Source organism: Crocodylus siamensis, chromosome 5 (genome assembly GCF_052110815.1).
Source record: "Crocodylus siamensis isolate JL-2025a chromosome 5, ASM5211081v1, whole genome shotgun sequence".
Lineage (NCBI taxonomy): Eukaryota > Metazoa > Chordata > Crocodylia > Crocodylidae > Crocodylus > Crocodylus siamensis.
In genome coordinates, this window is record NC_143399.1 from 191,257,798 (window position 1) to 191,279,570 (window position 21,773).

The 21,773-nt window shown below is 41.9% G+C and overlaps 1 protein-coding gene across 1 annotated transcript in view; it reads left to right on the plus strand.

Annotated features, from left to right (window-relative positions):
- Window positions 1–21,773, plus strand: part of LMBR1 (limb development membrane protein 1) — a 109,917-nt gene that overhangs the window by 12,157 nt on the left and 75,987 nt on the right. Inside the window, exons 2-4 of the mRNA XM_090047638.1 lie at window positions 2,899–2,971; window positions 3,988–4,027; window positions 12,249–12,388. Of these exons, the coding sequence (XP_089903764.1) occupies window positions 2,899–2,971; window positions 3,988–4,027; window positions 12,249–12,388 (253 nt within the window). The remainder of the gene's footprint in view (window positions 1–2,898; window positions 2,972–3,987; window positions 4,028–12,248; window positions 12,389–21,773) is intronic.

Sequence of the window (21,773 nt, forward strand, 5' to 3'; positions counted from 1 at the left end):
GGGGAGGGGGGAAGCCTCATCTTACAATTGAGTTAATACAGTAATCTGTTGACTCCTGTGAATTAGAAGTGAGTACTTTTGAAGCTGAGGAGGAGCTGCTGGTTTTGATTTCCCTCCTCCCCCCCCTAAAAAATTAATTTTTTTAGGATCCAAAAGTTTAAAAAAACAACTCCATCCTGGGGCTGGGTGGGGCAGCCATTGATGGGGCTGGGAGAGCAGGTGGGGGATGGGGACTGTTTGATTCGGAGACTTGGCTGATTTGGCCGAATTGATTCAGGACAGTGATTCAATCACCAAATAGAATCACTGTCCCCTGAATCAGCCGAATTTGAAGCGAATACTAACTGCTTCACACAGGCGTAGCAGTCAGTATATGCTGGGCTGTCTGATCTCCTTTTCCATGTTATGTTTGATTTTTGTCGAAGGCTTTATAGCCTGAACGCAGTCGATTCAGGTTTACCCATGCCTTACATGGGAGTTTATGACCAGGAGGTTATGAATATGGTAGTTGTGTAGTGGGGTGTGGTTGTTATTCCATTGCTCTTCCCACTTTCTCTGGGGCCATGATGAAAGTATGGTGTTTCCTGCTTCCTCTGTGATGTTTCTGGCTGTGTCTTGAACCTTTTAAAAAGTGAATATGCAGCTGGGAACTGCAGCTGTTCTCCCCTTTTTTCCCATTCCTGAACTCCAGTGGAAGTGGCAGCTGGAGAGTGGAGAGCTCCTAGCTGCCATTTTTACATGCACAGTGGGTGGTGCTGGGGGACCTGAGAGCTTTCCACTTCCCACTACATGATGTAGGGCTCTCTCACATATTGGAGTTTGAGGAATTTTATGTTTCATTCTCAGACTTGCACAACCTTGTATGCACAATACAGCCTAAGCAGCCTAAGACTGTATGACGAGAAATTCAGTAAGTTCTTTCTAATTATTCATTTCCAAACTTCTTAGTTTCTTGTGCAGAGCAATTCTTGTTGTTATCCAGACTTCATTGAAACATACTTCCAACCTTTACTCTTCAACAATGTTTTGTTTAAGAATATCCATATTTGTTCAGTGCCAAAACTTTTAAATAGGGCTGGTGTGTGTGTGTGTGTGTGTGTAAAATTCTTAATTGGAAAAGTCTCTAGAAAGTAATTAATCCCATTTTAAGCAGGTTTCCCCATTTCTTCTTGCTTTTTAGCCCTTTTCCTCAGAGTTGAGTGACAGGCACACAGCTTCTGGTTTTATAAAACACATACAATTACAAGTGTTTTAAAATGTGTTTTATAACTTCTCTGATTCAGTTTTTTCTAATCTGTGCATGCACTTGCTTTAAAAATTCTTTAGGACATTTTTAAGTACCACAGATTTAGGGTGGTGATGGCTTTCTTCCTGCCTTCCCCCTGAAAAATCTTATTTTGGGATGGGATGGCTTTACTGCTTTAGAGATGGCTTTTTTTTTCTTTCTGAATGAGTGTTGGGAATTCAATGATGGTCAAGTTCAGTGTAGAAGCTAAATTGCAACTGTCATTATTAGTTTCAACCTGAAGTTGTTTTTCTCCAATCTAACACTGTCTTCCTGGGGCTGGTACCCTAAAAATTATTTAAACCTTTTACTGGCCAGAACTGACGGAGAGAAATTCAATCCTTGCCCTCTGCTTCCAAAAAGCTAACAAAACCAAACAAGTGTACTTCTCCTGTCCTGTTAAGTATTAGCATAATGTGAAGTACTTAAACTAAACCCAGGGATCTTTTGTTGTCATATACATACATTTTTGCATCTGGTTTATTTTATAGATAAAAAGGAAAATGCATCTCTGTTTTCTGTGACTTTAGTACCTCAATTTTTGCTAATATTTAATTGCATATAAAAACTTATTTTAGTATATTTTTAAGAATAGGTTGCTATCTTGAAAAATTATTAATCTAATCCAAGGTAAGTACTGTGTAAGGTATTCAAGTTCTTGAATACTTTGTATATATAAGTATGTTTTTCTCTTCTTTGTTCCTGAATTGTTGGCTAATAACTAGCCAAACTTGTTTTCTATGGATCTAATATCTTAAATTACTAGTTTTATGCTTACTGTTAAATGCTATGAGGTAAGCTCATTTACTTTGCTTTTGTCCATAAAGCCAATGCTCTGAATTGGTTCCAGGATGTTAGGAACTAAATTAGAATAATGAAAAATTAAAGTTCTGTTTAATTGCATTGATAGTGTCATGCATTCTTCTCGGCAACTGTTACCCAAAATTCTTTATTTCCTGGGAAGACCAAACTCTGCAGCTAAATACCAAGAAAAAGGGTGCCCAAAATTGTCTACTCTGAGCTCTGCAGCCAGGAAAATCATTTCAAAATAACAACACCCCAACCTAAAACCTTTTACATTTTGAAATGTATTCTACTTTAGTTGTGTGCTGAATCAGCACATTGCCGAGATATCCTGTTTCCTTCTTCTCTGAAAAAAGGTTTTACCTTTGAAATTGTACTAGACAGCTGTGTGCTCCTGTCATAATGTGACTTACAAGGTGCAAAGGATTTTTGTGTCCAAACACTGTGAGCTAAGGCTATAACTTTGTATTTCAAGCAAAATACAAGTAGTAGATATGGCTCAAATCTTTTCTCAGTGATGCCTAATATTATGAGCATTTTATCTGACTTTCAGAAGTATCCCACACAAATGCTTTTTTAACTTTCCAAGTTAAAAAAACTGGAAGTTTTTACTAAAGCATTTTTCCTACTTAACAAAAGTTTGGCATTTTGTTGATTTCCACATAAGTGAGATCTATGGCATATGTTAATTGCAGAATAATAGCTTAAGTATAACGCTTCTGTTGATTTGAATTTCATCATACTTTTTGTCTATGTGTAATGCATTTAAGGCCTCTTTTCAACGTAATTAAATTACATTTCTTTTTCAGATCTGTTTTCTCCTGTTTGCTATTCTCTACATAGTTTCCTACTTCATAATCACAAGGTACAAAAGGAAAGCAGGTAAGTAATTTTACACATTCAAGTTTTTAACATTACTTTTGCAAAAAGAAATGCTACAAGGCAGAGGAACCCAACCTCTCCAGGTTGTTGAGCAAACAACGTTTTTCTGAATGTTAGGAGCCTACAACTGGGAGAAAGAAAAGGGATGTTATATTCTATCTTGGTGAAGATGAAAGATTTCCCTTATTATAAAGCTGGTTGAGACACCTAGCATCAGGCTGATACCAGTTAAACATCTTGCCCTTGCATTTGTGACCTGAGGTTTTGATGGGTTCAGCTAGCCACGCTCATCATGTCTTTACTTCCAGGAAGATACTACTTTTCTCTGGTAATCCAAAAAGGGGGAGGACCCCTTTCCCCAGCAAACATGTTTGCAAATTGAATTCCTTGGAAAAACATACATGAATAAAAAAGCATAGCTAGCTACTTGGACTTCAGAGTTTCAAAAATAAGATTGCACAGTGGTATCAACTGTTTATTAGTTGTTGTAATAAAATTTCTGATATTGGAAATAACATCTTTTCCTTTTATTTGCTTGCCGTTTCCATAGTAGATTGTTGAGAAGTGGGTCCAGCTTCATTTTCATTGTAAACAACCATTCACTTATTTAATTTAGAAATCCAAGTCCTAATGTCAAGATAACTCAGTAAACAGTGCAAAGGGCACAACCTTTTATTTGCATGGATTTTTTCCATTGTGATGCAAGCCTGTAGGTGGCTGGCTCTGCATTTGGAAATGCCCACGTGATTTCTTACTGAAAACCTGGAACACGCTTGTTCTGTTGTGCTAACATTCCTCCCTCAGCTCCTCTACCCATATAATGGAATTGTATAGTTCACCTGCCATGGGCATGTATTTTGTAAAAAGCAGAAATAATTTATTTGGATTTAGTAATACTAAATTTTAAATCTGAGCTATAGTTTTCATTTCTTTTAGAACAGTGTTGTTACATAAAGGGAAAGAAAGGATAAGTTGGCTTAAGAACTGAATGTAATGTATTTTAAATTGCTTTTCAGATGAGCAAGAGGATGAAGATGCCATTGTCAATAGAATTTCGTATGTACTTTTCTTGATATTCCCTGTACTATGAAGTAGAAATAGAAAAATGATATCCTTATGATTTTACCTACATAGATATCAACATACAACTGCCAGTTTTTATACAGTTATTTTCATACTGTATTTTCTTGTTTACCACGTTCCACCAAATAACTTGCATTGTTTTTGGGACAGCAGAGATAAGAAGACTTTTCCTGGCTATACAGAGCAGGGACAGAGCCTCATCTTCAGCTTATTCACCCTGCCTCTTCTGCTTGGGAAAAGCTAGTTTTAACCCTTTCATAGCTGAATTGTCAGCACCTCTTAGTTGCTTAGCCAAAAGATGAAACCATGGCTGCTGCTGAAGACTGGACTCCATGGGCAGACCTAGGATTTTTAAAAGAGCTGACAATATTCTGCAGGGCTGTGAAATAAGAAAAGAGAGTAGTTAACACAGGAAAATCGCTGAAGAGAGGATACCTTGATTTGTGTAACATCAAGACCACTAAAAAGGAGAGAGTTGATCCCTTTGGAGTGAAGAGTGATTAGCAGGAACTGAGTAGATTAATGATGATCCATAAAGTCAGCTGATTTGCTTAGTATTGCCTGAATAGAAATGCCATTGCTTGTGGACAGTTTAGTTTTAAACTTCGGGTAGAACAGGAATCACCCCAGTGATTGCACCCCTACATTCTACCCCTTTTCCTCCTCCTCCTCCACCGCTCCCCAGATCTACCCCTGCTGGACTGAAATCTCCCCTGCATGCAGCTGCTTGAGAGAAGAAAAGGAAAGGAGGCAGTTGCCACCTTACAGCATTTCTGTGCTTCTCTGGGCAGAAAATCAGTATCCTCCACATAAGACACATGCCCCAATTTTGGAAGGCTAATTTTGGGGGGTGGAGTGGGAAGCGAGTGTCGTGTGCAAGTAAACATGGTATGCTGCTTTATGGAAAAAATAAACTGAGTGCTACAGGAAGCAGTTTTCACCTGTAACTTTGGTTTTGTAGATGACAGGCTGAGTCAAATTCATGAGTACAATATCTGCTCCATTCATGTACATTTCCTTTCCCTATTTTTTTTTCTAAATCCAGTCTCTTCCTTGAGACCACTTTATCTTCACTAAATTTCCCCCTATTTATCGTCACACCCCCGTATTCAGTCCCTCTCACTCTTAAGTCTCTTTTTGTTTTTCCCTTCTTATTCAGAAACATGCAATAGGTTTAAACATCTTGGAATTTTAAAAAAATATAATAGTGGGTCCTTTTATGTGTCTTTTAGTATGTGAGCCTCAGGTGTTTCATGTGCAAGTTCTTTTCCATGCCATGAGGGCTACAATCTTTATTTATAAATGAAAACTGAGATAATGGCAAAATTTGAGAATCGGCATCTTTTAAGAAAAATACCAGAAAAGGTCTTTGTGATCAGACTGAATATTAACAACACTGCCTTCTGCTGCTTGCTTTCTTCCTTTTCTCCACACGTATACCCTGGTCTTCCCCATATACAGATGGCTGGTTCATGGACTGACAACACCAGTCTATGTGAGCACTGTGTACATAGACAGTGCCCCCAAACAGATAAATCCCCCAAATTTGTGCTGTTATGCACTGTAACTCTTTGCTTACTATACCTTTTTTCCATTTCTGTCTTTCCACTCCACTTTTGCCTTTTTTGAGTATTGTATTCCTTTCCCCAGCTCTGTTTCATATATCCTTTTCTACACCATAACTTTTCTCTTTTTTATTTTCTTTCTGTTCCTGTGGATCTGTTTATTACTACTTAGGGGAATGTAAGACTGAACTGGACCTTCTGAGCTATCGAGTCCAGTCCCCTCTGTTCATAGGTAATAAATTGCCAGAATAGTCTGCAAGAACATTGCTCTTGTCCTGCCACACACCACCTGTTCACCAAAGGCACAAAATACCTGAGTTTAAAAACAAAACAAAAACCTCACAAACATCCTTCAGTGCATCTTATGAAGACAATAGGAGAGACATAGTACCATCAATGCTGTGGCTACTGCAGTGGCAGGGTGTTTGTTAGGTAAAATTATGCTCAGATGATCCTGCAAGCCACATCCAGATGAGCGTGGATGTGCGGTATGGGGTGCTGCAGACCCATCTGTTGTGCCCCACACCACACGTATAGGTGTTCCCTGGCCTGCTGCCTTGCAGTGTGGTGGGAAGGGGGATCCCGGGTCAAAAAAACTCTCACTGAGAAAAAGCAGGGTGACGCATGTAGTGGCAGCGCGCGCTGCCCAAAACTGGAGTCTGGCCTGGAGCCACACTCTGGCTGCCAGCTCAGCTTCCTGCCAAAATTTTTATATTTTTATCCTTTCTCAAGCAAAGTTCTCCCTTTCTGCCAGTCACACTTAAAGTTCGAACAGTTACCCAAACTTCTCAAGTCTTTTAATGATCACTTCCATTTAAGGACAACTAAATATTCTTCTTTCCATTGTCACTTCTGGTTTCTGTAGGTGCCAGCCTCCAAGATATCTAGTCATATCAGGATAGTATTTATGTCAGACTTCAGTTTAAAATAAGTTTACAGTGTTTTCCTTAAACCTTTATATGATTTACTTTAAAATTTAAACATGCTCCTCTCATAATTGGCAGCACAGTAACTAAGTTGTTCAGGATCTTTAAAACATTCTGGAGGCATTTTTGACTGTTGTTAGCATACAGATGCTCCCCTGAAGATCTACATGTTATCACATCACACTCTGATTATTGACACTGAAGAATGTTTAAATGTTGATCTCCTTAAGAGAAGTACTTCTATAAAGGACTAATACAGATTTCTTTTTACCAAGTTCTTTGGTTGTGCACAGTACCTTATAGTTTCTAGGGTTGGAAGGGACCTGAGTAGATCATCTAGTCCGACCCCCTGCCATGGCAGGAAGCAGTACTGGGGTCAGACAACCCCAGCAAAGTCTACATCAGCCTCCTCTTAAAGACCCCAGGGTAGGAGCCAGCACCACTTCTCTTGGAAGTTGGTTCCAGATCCTAGTCGCCCTGACCGTGAAGTAGCGCCTCCTGATGTCTAGCCTAAATGTACCCTCTACCAGCTTGTGACCGTTATTTCTGGTCACTCCTGGCAGTGCTCGGGGAAACAGGGACTTCCCCAGTGCCTGCTGGTCCCCCCTGACTAGTTTGTAACAGGCCACTAGATCCCCCCTCGGCCTTCTCTTGTGGAGGCTGAACAGGTTCAGATCCTGTAGCCTCTCCGTGTAGGGCCTGCCCTGCTGCCCCTGATCATGCAAGTGGCCCTCCTCTGGACCCTCTCCATGTTGTTCACATCCCACTTGAAGTGCGGCGCCCAGAAGTGGACGCAGTACTCCAGCTGCAGCCTGACCAGTGTCGCATAGAGGGGGAGGATCACCTTCTTGGACCTGCTCAAGATGCATCTGTGGATGCATGTCAAGGTACGGTTGGCCTTCCTGACTGCATCCCCACACAGCCGGCCCATGTTCATCTTGGAGTCGATGATGACTCCAAGATCCTTTTCCACCTCTGTACCGGCAAGAAGGGAGTTCCCCAACCTGTAGGTATGGTGCCAGTTGTTCCTCCCCAGGTGCATCACTTTGCACTTGTCAGTGTTGAATCCCATCCTATTCTCATCCGCCCTCCCTTGTATCCTGTCTAGGTCTGATTGCAGCCTATTCCTCCCTTCTAGTGTGCCCACATCCCCCCACATCTTAGTGTCATCAGCAAATTTGAACAGGGTGCTTTTTACCCCCTCATCCAAATCGCTGATGAAGATGTTGAACAGTGCAGGCCTGAGGACCGAGCCCTGGGGGACCCCACTGCTCACATCCCTCCAAGTCAAAAATGACCCATCCACCACCACTCTCTGGGTGCAGCCCTCCAGCCAGTTGGCGACTCAATTGACTGTGTGGGTGTCGACACCACAGTCCCCCAGTTTCTTAATGAGAACAGGGTGAGAGACAGTGTCGAAGGCCTTCCGAAAGTCCAGAAAGACTATGTCCACTGCTACCCCTGCATCTAATGATTTGGTGATCTGATCATAGAAGGCCACCAGGTTGGTCTGACAGGACCTGCCACTAATGAACCCGTGTTGGTTGCTCCTAAGCATAATCTCTCCTGCTGGCCCCTCATGGACATGCGCCAGAACAATTTTCTCAAAAAGCTTGCCCAGGATCGAGGTAAGACTAACTGGCCTATAGTTTCCCGGGTCCTCCTCCTTCCCCTTTTTGAAGATGGGAACCACATTGGCCCTCTTCCAGTCCTCTGGCACCACATCAGAGCACCATGAGTGCTCATAAAGCCGTGCCAGGGGTCCTGCAATGACCTCAGCCAATTCCCTCAGTACTCTAGGGTGGAGATCGTCCGGACCAGCTGACTTGAATACGTCCAGTCCCTCCAGAAGTTCCTTAACTAGTTCCTCACTAACCTTTGGCTTAGGTGAGCCTCCCCTGGGGCCTGAGGGGGACCTAGCGGTGGGGTGACTGTTCCGGTCCCTGCTTAGGAAAATGGAGGCAAAGAATGGTTAAATATGTTGGCTTTGTCGTCTGGTGTGGTGTCCTGCAGGGTCCCTACATTACCCGGAACCTTCTTTTTACCCCCTATGTATTTAAAAAAGGACTCCTTGTTGTCTTTAATCCGGGAAGCTAGTCCCAGTCCCATCTCCGCCTTGGCCTTCCTGACTGCCCCCCCGCATCCCCGAGCAACTGCAGTATAGTTATCCCTGGTGATGTCCCCTCCTTTCCATTGGGTGTACGCCTCCCTTTTAGCTAGGAGACATTGTCAGATGCTTTTGGTGAGCCATGGGGACTTATGTGCCCTCCTGTTCTCTTTGGTCCGTGTTGGGATTACCTCCCTTTGGGCTTGGAGGATCATCTCCTTAAGGAGCGACCACTCTCCTTGGACACCTGGCTCCCCTCCCCTCCGGGACCTCAGTACTTCCCCGACTATTCTCCTTAGCTCATTGAAGTCTGCCCTTCTGAAAGCTAAGGCTGCTGCCTTGCTGCAAGCCTTTGCCAACCTGTGCTGGATAATGAATTCCAGCAGGCAATGATCACTGTCACCCAGGTGGTCGAGCACCTGCAGCCCCCTCACCAGGTCATCACCCGTGGCCAGCACCAGGTCCAACAAGGCGTCTCCCCAGTGGGGCTGTGCACCTCCTGGGTTAGATGGAGGTCCTGCATTCTGGCTAGGAATCTAGGTGAGCGTTCAGACCTGGCTGATTGCTCTTCCCAGCAGATGTCCAGAAGGTTCAGGTCCCTCATGACGACCACATCCTTTGACCTAACTACCTCCGTGAGCTGGCTTAAGAATTCCTGGTCGAGCTCTTCCCCTTGGTTGGGAGGTCTGTAGTAGACCCCCACTGATAAGTCTTTTTCCCCTCGACTGCCTTGTATTCTAACCCACAGCACTTCAGATTGCCCCTCCTCTGATTCTGTGTTAATTGACAAGGATGTATGTTCCTCCTTAATAGAGAGTGCCATGCCCCCACCTTTCCTTCCTATCCTGTCCCTCCTGTACAGGCTGTAGCCCTTGACATTCACCGCCCAGTCACGTGTTGAGTCCCACCACGTTTCAGTGATCCCTACTATGTCCGGGTTGGTGTCGGCTAGCAGGAGGGTAAGTTCCTCCTGCTTGTTTCCCATACTACGAGCATTTGTGTAGAGGCATCTGAGGCCTCCTGTGGATGTGTGCACTGGGCCACTACTTTCAGCATTACCCTGGCCCCTGTTGCTTACCTGTGTATATGTTCGGCTCGTCGGTCTAGGCTGGGCTGTACTTGTGGGTGTTGCTTGGTCTGCTGCTTATTTTCTGGAAATACCCAATGCATGGCATAATAATTTTTTGATTCTTTGCCTGCACTCTTTCGCACAATCTCAGATGCTCGCTCTCTGTCTCAGCAGATTTTTACACTTGTTATTGCCTCCTTACCCAGAATAAGAAGCCAAATTTATTTTAAGAAACTTTACTGAAGTGTCTTCTGCCATTTGCTGTTTTGGGTTTTTTTGCTGTTAGGTTTCTGGAACACTGTTCTTAGCTGGCTTCAGGATGTATTTCTCTAATTAATTTAGCATTTCTTTCTCCTGAAGCTTTTCTAGAAAGTAAATTGGGTGCTTATAACAGGTCTCAGGCTCCCTGTAATGTTAGTTCCTTCCTCTTAAATAGAAGAGATTTGAAAATGTAATCTCTCTTCCTGTTGGCTGCTAGCAATTTACCTTTCTCCTCTGGGAATTGTTAAAATCCTCTTACTTTTTGTTCTTGTGGGCCTTCAAACATTATGTAATGCGTCTCGTCTTTCTCTTATGCTGATGATAGTGTGTTACTGAGTCTGCAGTGGCAATGCCCTCTCTTGCTCCCAGTAGTACTGATATACTTCAGCAGAGGGAGTTTAGTGCTCATCTCACAGACTTTTTTACCTCATAAACAATGGAGAAGCACTGAATATGTTGAAAGCTGTTTATTCTTTTGTGTGCAAGACGATCTTGTACTAGTGTTGTCTATTCCTGGCAGTTACGGAAAAAGGATAAAGAAGCTGCTGTAGTTGTAAAAATCACTTGCCCGTCTCAGCGATGCCTGGCACCATCTATGAATCCAAAAATCCCTAAATTGGATTCCTAAAAAGCAAACTGAGAAACATTGCAAACTATTGAACTGTCACAAAGTTTGTTTTAGTTTTACTAAAATCCTATCAAATCAGATTTTTAGGTGCATTTTCATAATGAAGTGTAATTGAGGGCTTCAGATTTTGGTTTCTGGGTTTAGAGATGCAGGGTATTTAGTGAAAGTATTTTCTAGTAAGAAAAGATTTAACTGCAGACTCCAGGCTAAGGGTGTTTTGCCGTCTTGACTTGTCTTTTCCAGCTACAGGTTAACTGGCTGGCATCTCTCAGAACAGCGTGCAGAAGTAGGATCAATTGGCTTTTTATGAAAAAATTAATAAGATAACTTTTTTTTATTTGTTACATTTTACTCTTGTAATAGCATAATAAATATCAGGTACTTCAGCTTCTTTTATTATCTTCAAAAATCAAAGTGTAGCCTGGTATAAATACACACGTATGTATTAAAAGATGCTTCCTATCCTGATGATCTTAAACTCATGTTTATTTTCTGTGTACATTTCTTTTGGATTAAACGGTAACTTTGCAAATACTCATAAAGATGATATTTTTTCACCTATAATAGTTAGCATGGCTTTGTTCAAAAAAAAAAAAGAGTAAAACAGCAACATGCAGTAGGGTCTAGAGGGCTGCGTCATCTTTGTTTCGCCTACTTCAGATGTTTTAGGGCCAAAGGCTGATGTCACAATGTTCCTTTTTAAGAATTTAGATTCTGGCCTGATTGTGTAACCCTTCATATAAGTGATCATGTAGACTTCATTAGGACTTCTCGTATGAATAAGGATTACTTGAATGAGTTAGAATTTGCAGAAGCAGACTGTCTTTGTGTGGTGGCTGGGATGGGAGAGAAGTCTTTTGGTAAAGAATGTTATTGCCTGTTCCCTGGAAGAAAATCTTACTTCAATGTGTATTTTCACCTTCAGTGATGGAATTTTGAAGATTATTGAAAATTGTATTGTTGTATCAGACTTATCTTATGCCATTGCTTGGGCTTATTTTCTAGAGTGTACAATTCTTCATAATACCACAAGATATTGTTGCGTATAAATCACATTTGGAGTTTTGAAGCTGGGTGGATTTTCCCTGCAACATTTTGAGTACTTCGTTAATTTTAGTAGATTTTTCCTTTATTCTGTTATCTAAGGGTTGTCAAACTCTTTAGACCTTTAAATCATTGAAGACTTCTTTCTTTGTATGGGTAGAAATACAGTAAATCTGCAGTTCCACATTAAATATTAATGCTCAAATGTGATCTTACTGACCTGTAAGTGACAAAATAATTGATTTTACTTTACTTTGAACCAGTGTATGTGATTTCTTTTCATCTCTGCTTCTCCAGTCTTCATCACATATTTAAGAGTCTCAAATAATGGTAGCCCATGCTGAAATATTTTTCTAATGTGTGATATTGCATGTGCTTAATTTCTAAGAGGGGAGGGGGGGAACCTAAGAGAATTATTTTACTCTAATTTTGATAATTCAGGAAACCATTTTATAAGTATAATCTTCTAATACGAGTAGTTTTTGGTACCAGTGAGTCAGTCATTTTTATTGAGCAATGAGTGAATTAGATTTAACTGCTTTTTTGCTGTTTGAAACATTGGCAGTAACAAGGATGCATTTCTTTGACTTTCAGGCTGTTTTTGAGCACCTTCACTCTTGCAGTTTCAGCTGGTGCCGTCCTGCTTCTACCTTTCTCAATAATCAGCAATGAGATCCTGCTATCTTTTCCACAAAACTACTATATACAGTGGTTAAATGGCTCTCTAATCCATGGTTAGTATTTGGCAAAATACAGTTCAAACTGGCACCTTAATTTATAGTGCATTAATAAAAACATTGGGATTGATATATGATAATACTGTTTGTTTTGCTTTTACATTCTTACTGTCAGCAATGGCTTAGAGTTGCAAGTGAGCTGTTGATATGCTGCTGGTGAGTGCTGCAGTGTAAGTCTTCAGAACCCTTGCATTTTTAGGGTAATGTGGACGAAGGAAGGTAATGCAAAAGTTTTATTATTGCATACATAAATATCTCCTAAGAACTGCCTTGTAAGTGATTGGATTTCTCCTTTACCTATAATTGTGATAATCTGTAAACCTAAAAGGCATATTAAGATAATTTTTAAATTTTATGCTTTTGTTACTGATGCTCACAAGAAACTTAGTAACTTCCATGAAATTCCATGAAACTTGGTTGGGCTGAGAAACAGTGAAGTTTAACTGATACCTTTTTTTTTAAATGTAAATCATGGATATGACATATTGATTGTGTGCTTATTACAGTTGGTATGGTACATATCTAAACAAAATAATTCAAGTTATTGCTTCTCTGCCTGCAAGGACAATGTCTAGTTCTTTGGGTGCTATATGAATTCAAATAATGGTTAGCATGCATAGCATTGTGCAGGCACATATAAAAGAGCTAATATGTGAAAGACCCACAGTCTAGAGGCATATGTACAAAAGCAAGTGAACTTTTGCACCATTTGCAAGAACAGAAGTGTAAATATAGAATTAAGAATTATAAATAGGATGGATTGAAAGGAAGGATTGAGGAATATAGTAGTCAAGAGACTGCAGTTGCTTTGGTTTGGGGCTGTGAACTCTTTACTATTTTCATAGATGTGTATTGTTTAACTATAAACTCTAAAATCTCAACGTAGCTTATGATGATTTAGTGAATGTTACCATCAATTTGTGTTTTATATGAGAGTTGTCTTCATGTTGAAATAAATTTCGTATGTAATTTGAAATTTCTGTTTTGTTTGAATCAGATTTATGAATTATAAAAGTGAAGAATGCAAGACACTTAAAATGCAGTTGGCTTTGCCCAAAAATACACACCCTTTCATCCTCTGTGAATCGGGTGTGACACTCATGAAATGGTAATTTTGCATGAGCTGCAGAGTTGAAGCTGTGTCTTGGAGAGGAGGGGTTGATTATCATTTGATTTAGATGTCTCTTATATGCTCTTACTATAGTACATTTAGTGGAAGAAAAAGATAGATGTGGAAACCTTTATCTTGGCTAGACTACTAAAAGGTAGGGGTGCACTGATAAATATTTTTTTGGCCAATTACTGATGGCTAACTATTAACCAGCCATATCAGCTGATACCGATCTGATGGCCAGTATGCATCCCGACAGCTTGGAGAGCTGCGTCTGGCTGGTAAGTCTGAGAGGGAGGGGGGTGGGAGGGAAGATTGAGGCACCCATGGTGAGGGAGGGAACGGGGCCAGGGCAGGGGCAGGTGCTGCCCTGTTGGGGTGGGAGGGGGTGCAGCTGTGGGTGTCTTGTCCAGGGAGTAGGGGGTGGTTCTCTGCTGCTGCGTGCACCCCTGGGGAGGCATGGGGGCATGTGCTTCCTGGAGTTGTGCGTGGGGTGAGGGCAGGCTGTAGGCTTGGGGTGGGCGGGGGTAGGAGGGTGGCAGTGGCTCTGGGAGGGGTGGCTGTGGCAAATTTTAGGGTGGCTATAGCTCATCCCTTAGCACTGCCCACCTGACCGGAGTACAGTCCCAGTCCAGCCCCACCTGCTGGGAAGAGGCTGGGGTAGCACAAATCCTGAGCACAAATCTGGGGGGCACATGCCCCCATGGCTTCCCTGGGGGTGCACGTGGCAGCAGGGAGCTGTCCCCTCTTTCCTCTACTGCCCCCTGAATTTAGCTGTCCATGACGACTCCTTGCCCTGCCCCAATAGAGCAGCACCTGCCCCAGCCCCACTCCTGAGTTACTGGCCGAGTGCTGCTCTCCAAGCTGCAGGGCTGCATTCCTGGTCATGTGCATGCTGCGGCTGTGCACAGGCATGCAGCACTTATTGGTGACGTATTGGCTACACTGGCCAAAAAATGCTAATTGTTGAATAATGTCAGTTTTCCTTTTTAGGTGCTGATATGATATATCGGTGCACCTTTACTAAAAGGAAAAAGATAGCTATTTGGTGAAATGCTAAGCAGCAAAGGGATCTAATTCCACTTGGGGATGCTTGGTCACTGTTAGAGCTGAACATTTAATATTATGTGGTTTTAAGAGTATATATGCCACTTGCTACAGAGGAAGGCAAAAAGCCTCATAGTCTGTACTAATCTGATCTTGGGGTAAAATTGGTTCCTGACCCCAAATACAGCTATCTGTCTGGCCCTGAGCAGATGGGCAAGACCCTCTAGCTAGGAACTTCTGGGTTTTAAGGCCCAGTAGGAACACTGGCACATCCCAGTCAGAATCCCTGGCCTTGGCTGCAGTCAATGCCCAGTGTTTCTGAGAAAAATGTAGCATCAGGAAAAAGTTCTCTCCCACCCCCATGTGGCAGCCACCAAAGCCCAGAAGCATTGGAAATGCCCACAGTAGAACTATAGACATAGCTATGGCTAGATTCTTCCTGACCAATGCCTGCCCAACCTCTTCTTGAACACCTCCAGTGATGGGGGCGTCCACAACTTCCCTAGGTAGTCTATTCCACTGCCTCACTGTTTGAACAGTGGACAGGATTTTTCTGATATCCAGTCTAACCCTACTTTTGTTCCAACTTCAGACCATTGGTCTGCATCCTCCTCTCTGGTGCGAGAGAGAAAAGGTGCTTTCTCTCTTCTTTATGGCAGCCCTCTAGGTATTTGAAGGCTGCTGTCATGTCCCCTCTCTAAGTGCCTTTTCCACAAGAACATGCCTACCTCCTTCAGCCTGTCCTTGCATGACTTGCCTTCCAAGCTCTTTATCATTTTTCTTGCCTGCCTCTGGACCATCTCTGACTTTTCCATGTCCTTTTACAAATGTCGAGCCCAAAACTGCGTACAATATTCTACTCGGCCTTACATAAAGGGGCACGATCACCTCCCATCTCTTGTACCTAATGCTTCTTTTATGCAATCCAAAACCACATTTGCCTTTTGTGCAACTGCATCCCAGTGATGACTCGCACCGAGTCTGTCCTCTACCAGAGTTCCCAGATCCTTCTTTGTAGTGCTGCCATCTAGCCAGGTGTCACCCATTTTGTACATGTATTTTGGATTATTCTTCCCCAGCTGTGTAGCACCTTGTACTACTTGTCAGTATTGAACTTCATCATGTCAGCTCCAGCCCAGCTTTCCATTCCATTGAAATTCTTCTGAAATGCACTCCCATCCTCCAGTGTGTTTGCAGTCTTCCCAGTTTTGTGTTGTCTGCAAGCTTGCTCAAGAAGCTTTCAATGTCAGCATCCCCATCATTAAACATAAGCAGCACTGGGCCCAGGACAGTCCCTGGGGGACTCTTCTCAAAACCTCCTGTTGTTCTGACATGGCTCCATTTTAATTAATGTTTGCTTACAGCTATTGAGCCAGTTGTCTATCCACCTTTTGGTAATTTGGCTAGCCTAAATTTCTCCAGTGTGTTTGAGAAGGTCCTGTGGGGCCTTCTCCAAAACCTTGCTGAAATCCAGATATGCCATATCTACAGCATTCCCTTTATCCTTCCAAGTAGTTATTCTGTCAAAGAAGGAGATAAAGGTTATCTGAAATAATTTCTTTTTAGTAAATCCATGCTGCTGCCTTTCTTCCTCCAGATGCTTGCAAATGGCTTTGCTTAAACTATGCTCCAGTAACTTCCAGGGTATTGAGGCTGGGGCTAACAGCTCTGTAGCTCTCTAGATCTTCCTTTTACTTTTTTTTAAAACGGAGCACTATGTTGGCCCTTTTCCAGTCCTCTGATACCTCACCCATCACCCACAACTTTATGAGTATTATTGCCAAGGACTCCAAGATCTCAGAGATGTAAAGCTATGCATGTAATTAGGGCAGTTGGACTTCTGTGCAGTGTTTTCACCCTCCATGTGGCAGACGGTAAATGCAGTAGGGGCTACGCTAGACTTGGAGTCTGTAGACTTCAGACGCACATTGCCTGGATCCTTTATTGAGGGCTTCTTCCTCTGTGCCACTCCTACCCATATTAAACTTCCCAACTTGTGGCAGTACAGCTGGCTCGTATATGTGGTGCTTACGGCTTCCGAATACTGCCTAGAGACTGTGAACCTCCTTCAGTATAACTTGAAGGGAAGGGTTAGTAGTTTTGCTGCATCTGCCTCTATCATGTCTCTCATTTTCTAACAAATAACTTAAATCTTGCTTTCAAGCTCCTTCTTAACTTAGTCCTCTTCCCATTTATTGCTGAACCGTTATGTGTAAACTTTGAAGTAGGAATAATTTCCCTCCTGTCTGCTAACTTCTTGTCCTTCAGCTCCTTCCTCACAATTATACTTTCTTCACTAATCTCTCAACATCTACTCTCACTCTTGTATTTATTATAAAATATGACTTTTGTTAGAAGCCCAACAAATTTGTAACCCATCAAATTGATTTTTTTGGTTCTTGGTCAATATTAAACCAACCTTCTCTCCATTTCTTGTTTTCCATCCTTTCAATGCTAGTCAAAATGGTGTTTCTTTTGCTGTCTAAACTGCAGAAGATCTTGTTTTGCACCTGTAAAGTATCATGCCTATCAGTGAAGACCATAACAGTAACTATAGTTCCCTTTTTAAACCATTACAATTTTTGTTTTGGTGGAAAGTGGGACTATAGTAGGGCATTTCCCCTTTGAACTGTGTGACTGGGTGGTTGCCTAGGTCTTTAAGCTTTTTGCTCTACCATATAATGTCTTTATTCATGTAGTAACAAGTTATTGCTTTGACAGCAAAGCTTTACTGTTAACGTGAGCACACATCTTTCTGTCACTTTTTAATATGGGGACAGAATAGGAAAAGATCCTATTTTTATTTAAATCAAACTTCTGATCTATTTTAAGATAGCTGCAGCACTAAAATGGCTGAGGTTAAAAAGTTGAAAGTTATCAGGGAAATACCTCAAATTTACAAGAGCCTTTGAATTTTCTAGTAAACCTTTTGTTTTGATTCGACCAGTTAGTGAGTCCTTGAAAATAATAGTTTGTTCTTATTCAGCATAATTGCTATATTTTGGGTACTGGTTTGCAGTGGCTGGATTGGTTCTGCATGTGAGTGTGAATTATTTCACTAACTTTAGCTGTATGTTACCAGATTTAAGAGAAGGTGCACAGCAAGTTGTTTTTTATGAAGTTCATGGAAAAGAATTAATTTCAGGATTTTGTATCATCTTTACACTGCTGGAAAAACAAATGCTTCAGTTCATAATATTTGCTGGTGAATGGCTCCCTCTTGTGGACCTCATCTGCTACGTGTAACCTAGTGTTTCAGTGCTGCCTAGTTGCATAATTCCAGACCATTGAATTACTTGTTTAAGTTTTTTCTTTCGAAGGCAGTTAGGAAATGAGTGAGCCAGCTGTATTAACATAAGCTGTGTGGTTCAGTGTGGGTAGGGGAGACAGAGCAAGGGTTCAAAATCACAACCTTGATTTTCTTTTAAGCACTTAAAAAATCGGATAATGACTGCCCAGACATCCATAACTCTTTAAAAAGGTAACAGTCTTTAGTTGTGGATCGTTTATTTCTCAGACAGCACTAATCTGGGGTGTAATTCTTATCTGTTACAAGTATCTCACAGTTTTAACTCTTCAGACAATATATCTTATTTTTATTTTGCCTTGATTCAGGACTGTAACAATTGGTGGTGATTTACAGCACACTGGCTATGTCTGCAGGAGACTGACTGCACAGTAGCTCATTACTACTGTGCAGTAGCATTGCATGGCACAAAGTGTGACGTGATGTGACACTACCGTGCATTAGTAATGAGTGGCCAGTACCACGAAAAGACCATTCAGCAATGCTTGTGTTTGCAAGTACTAAGTGACTGCGCAGTAGTCGGCATCTCATGTAGACGTGGCCACTAAGAAAAGAATATATACCTTAGCTTTAAAATAAGGCTGAAAGCAAAAAACTATCCAATATGAATAATGTGGTGAAAGCTGATTTGTCAGAGATGTTCCTAGAAATGCAGCTAACGATAGTAAGATTTTCATTTCTGCTGTTCTAAATGTGTCCAGCAGGTGGAGGTAGAACTTAATGAAATTTAGGAAGCAAAATTGCTAAGTATATAATCTGAGTTTGCAAAATGTTCAAGATCTCAGTTGTCAGCATTTTATTTTATTTTAACTTTTTTTGTTTAATTTTGCTTTTTGTTTTTTTGCTTTTTGTTTTATTTTAAATTTATTTAATTTAATTTTTAAAAATTGTTTAACTTTTTTTTTTTTTTTTCCTGGAGACTTTCTTAGGTCATTACAAATAAGTATAAAACTCATCCTTGTGGACACATTAGGAAAACCTTGTACTTCATAAGGTTTAATTGAGTCTTTATTATTTAAGCCCTGCCAACAGTTGGAGGTCTACAAAGTATCTTTAGCATGAAGTCATTTCGGTGGGAAAGTCAATGTTTACTTTTCAGTGTATATTTGACCACTGTATTATCCAGTTAGTGCAACAGATTGGGGAAGGAAAAAAGCACAAAATTCTAGTCAGTGAAGTTGGCACAGACCTTTTTTTATTAGCCTATAACCAACTGTCACACAGTCTGGGGAGGCGGGGGTTGCATGTTTGTGAACACTGCAGCAATGTCTGGTCTTGAACATCCTTTGAAGCCAGCGTGGGTGCAGCTTCTAGAGTTGCAAGGGAGCACAGGGTCTTTCCTCAATCTGAGACATTGGCCTTTTGATCCATCACCGTCCCTGGCTCTTTGTGGCCTTGACTCAAGGAAATAGCATCTTGTTCAGTTTGTAAGAACAAGTTAAGGTTACCATATGTCTAGGTTTCCCTGGACGTGTCTTTTTTTTTTGGCCCTCTGTCCTCTTGTCCGGGCAGGTTTTTAAAATGCAAGGAAATGTCTGGGTTTTTGCTCTGCCTCTGTTTTTCCCCTGTACTTGTGGCTTGGCTGCTTGGGGCTGGGAGAAGTGGCGGAAGGTGATTGGCTGTTGGGGATCATGTGCACTGTATGCGTGTCCTGGCAGCTGCTCGCAGGTGAGAGAGACACAGAGGGAGGGGCACCAGCAGAGCTGGGGGGCAGGGGGCTGCGGGCACCGGTGGGGCTGGGGGGCAGGGTACAGTTAGTCAGGAGTGAGAAGCAACAGCAGGGCTGGGGGGCCTGTGGCTTAGGAGTGAGGGGCAGAGGCAGGGCATGGGCAAATCACTGCCTCCCCCCAATTATATATCCCTCCCCCCCACACGTGTCCTCTTTTTTGGTATTGGAAATATGGTAACTCTGAAGTGCAACCTGAAGTTCCAAACAGCAAACAGACAACTGTGCTTCAATAAAGGCATTTAATGGGGCAAAGGCCTCCCAGCCAGAAGTTGCCTGCAGGCTTCCCCCTTCAAAGAGTTAAAGTTTTTTTTTTATCCCCAGTTCAGCCTCCACAGCCCAGAGCATCCCTAGTGATTGCTCAGCTGTTTCCTTCCAGCTTCTGAGCCCTGGAGCTTCTCAGTTTGTCTTTCTGACTTCAGACTCTCTCTTCTGATTGGTCCTGCTGGGAGCTGACACCCTGCTTGTTCACACTCTATTCTCCCTTGTTATGTTTTTAACTCTGCCTTCCCTTTTGCAGCCTTGGGCCCACCAAGCCCAACTGAACCGTCATCATAGCTACTAAAGTCCTGTTAATACTGAAGATTTCTCTTGTCTTGTCCTGTACATAGGCCACTATGGCACTTATCAATCCTTCTTTCCCTCTAATCTATATCTAGCATTATAGATGAAAATGAGTTGCACATTATAACAACATGAACAGAGTTAACGCGGAAATATTTCAGTAAGCCCCATGGTTTGACACATCAACTAATGTTACTTTTTGTTTTTTTTCAGTAAAGTTTAATATTTTAGTCTATTGATATATGTAGGTGTTTCCATAATTGGGCATATATTCAGATAATATAGTGGTTCCCATTGATTCATTAATGTAGAATTTATTTGAATCACAAAGTCTTAAAAATGACCTTGCTGCCAACTAGCTGGTCTCTCTGTAAATAAAGCCATAACTCTGAAATTTACCTGATGTTTGGTGGAAGCTTTTGTTGAAAATATTTGTTCCAGTAGGCAGCTGATTGCTCTGTTTTTTTAGCAAGTGTTTACTTAATATAGCTCTTAAAATTGTGAGAATTAAATGATAAAAGCCAATGAAATCAATCTTCCCCTTAGATAAATAAGGCCACACATTGCGAACAGTGAAAGAAACTAAATAAAAAACACTTCTGTGTAAACACATGAAACAGGAGTGTGATACTCATGGTCACTTGTTCACTTGCTGGGGGGAGAGAGGCTGGGGGGAAGGAATAGTGCAGAATTTCTTCCTCTTTGGTGCCCTCTATATGTTACATGTATTGCACAATTACCTGGTTGATTGCACAATTAATCTAGACCAGCTACATATACAAATCAACTATCACGCCTTAAAGTCCATTAGCTATAAAGTTAGAGCTGGAAAATGTGTAATAACTTCATAGCAGATTTCCATCCAGCTTTAATTTGAACATATAGAATAGCTGCGCCCCTGTGGCGGGGAGTCCCATCAACTGATGAAGTGCTGCCACATCTGAGTCTCAGGTCCTGTTCAGTGGGGTGCTACTGCAGAGTCTTGTCAGCTGTGGAACTCCCAATTGTGGGAGCTTGCTACTAGTATGCTGATGCAGGGGGAGCCTGAGCTGCCCTTGCATTAGGAATAAGGCATGATAGTATCTGATGCTGGATCCCACATGTGCTATGGCAGGAGGTACAATTATGTGGATTGCCTGTCTGATCCTATCACACCTTTACCTGAATGCTTAGAGCAGTGGTTCTGAACCGAGGGTACACGTACCCCCAGGGGGGTACATGAAGCCTCATCAGGGGATACGTGAGATATATTGCATATATTGTCTAACAGGTCGAAGGGCCTAAAAAAATTCCCGTTGAAAAGTGGTATGTGAAGTCTCACTTTGGGACCAAGGGGTACGTTGACTGAAAAAGATTCAGAACCACTGGCTTAGAGGGTCCCTTTGTTCTATACCTGCAGTTAAGTCTTTGTTGCTCTTCTTGGAGGGTCAGTGCTTCATGAGGGGTAGCCTGGCTTTCCCAGTTGAGGATCTCTTGCCTTTGGGATTACTCAGCTTTACAATTTGAATTGATTATCCTGTGGGAATTGTAAGGCAAGGTATTATAAATTCCTGGGCTGAAATGTTCTTTAGCACTTGTCTTGCCCAATTGTCTTTTATATATGCTTTAAGAACCGGAGAGAGCTGCA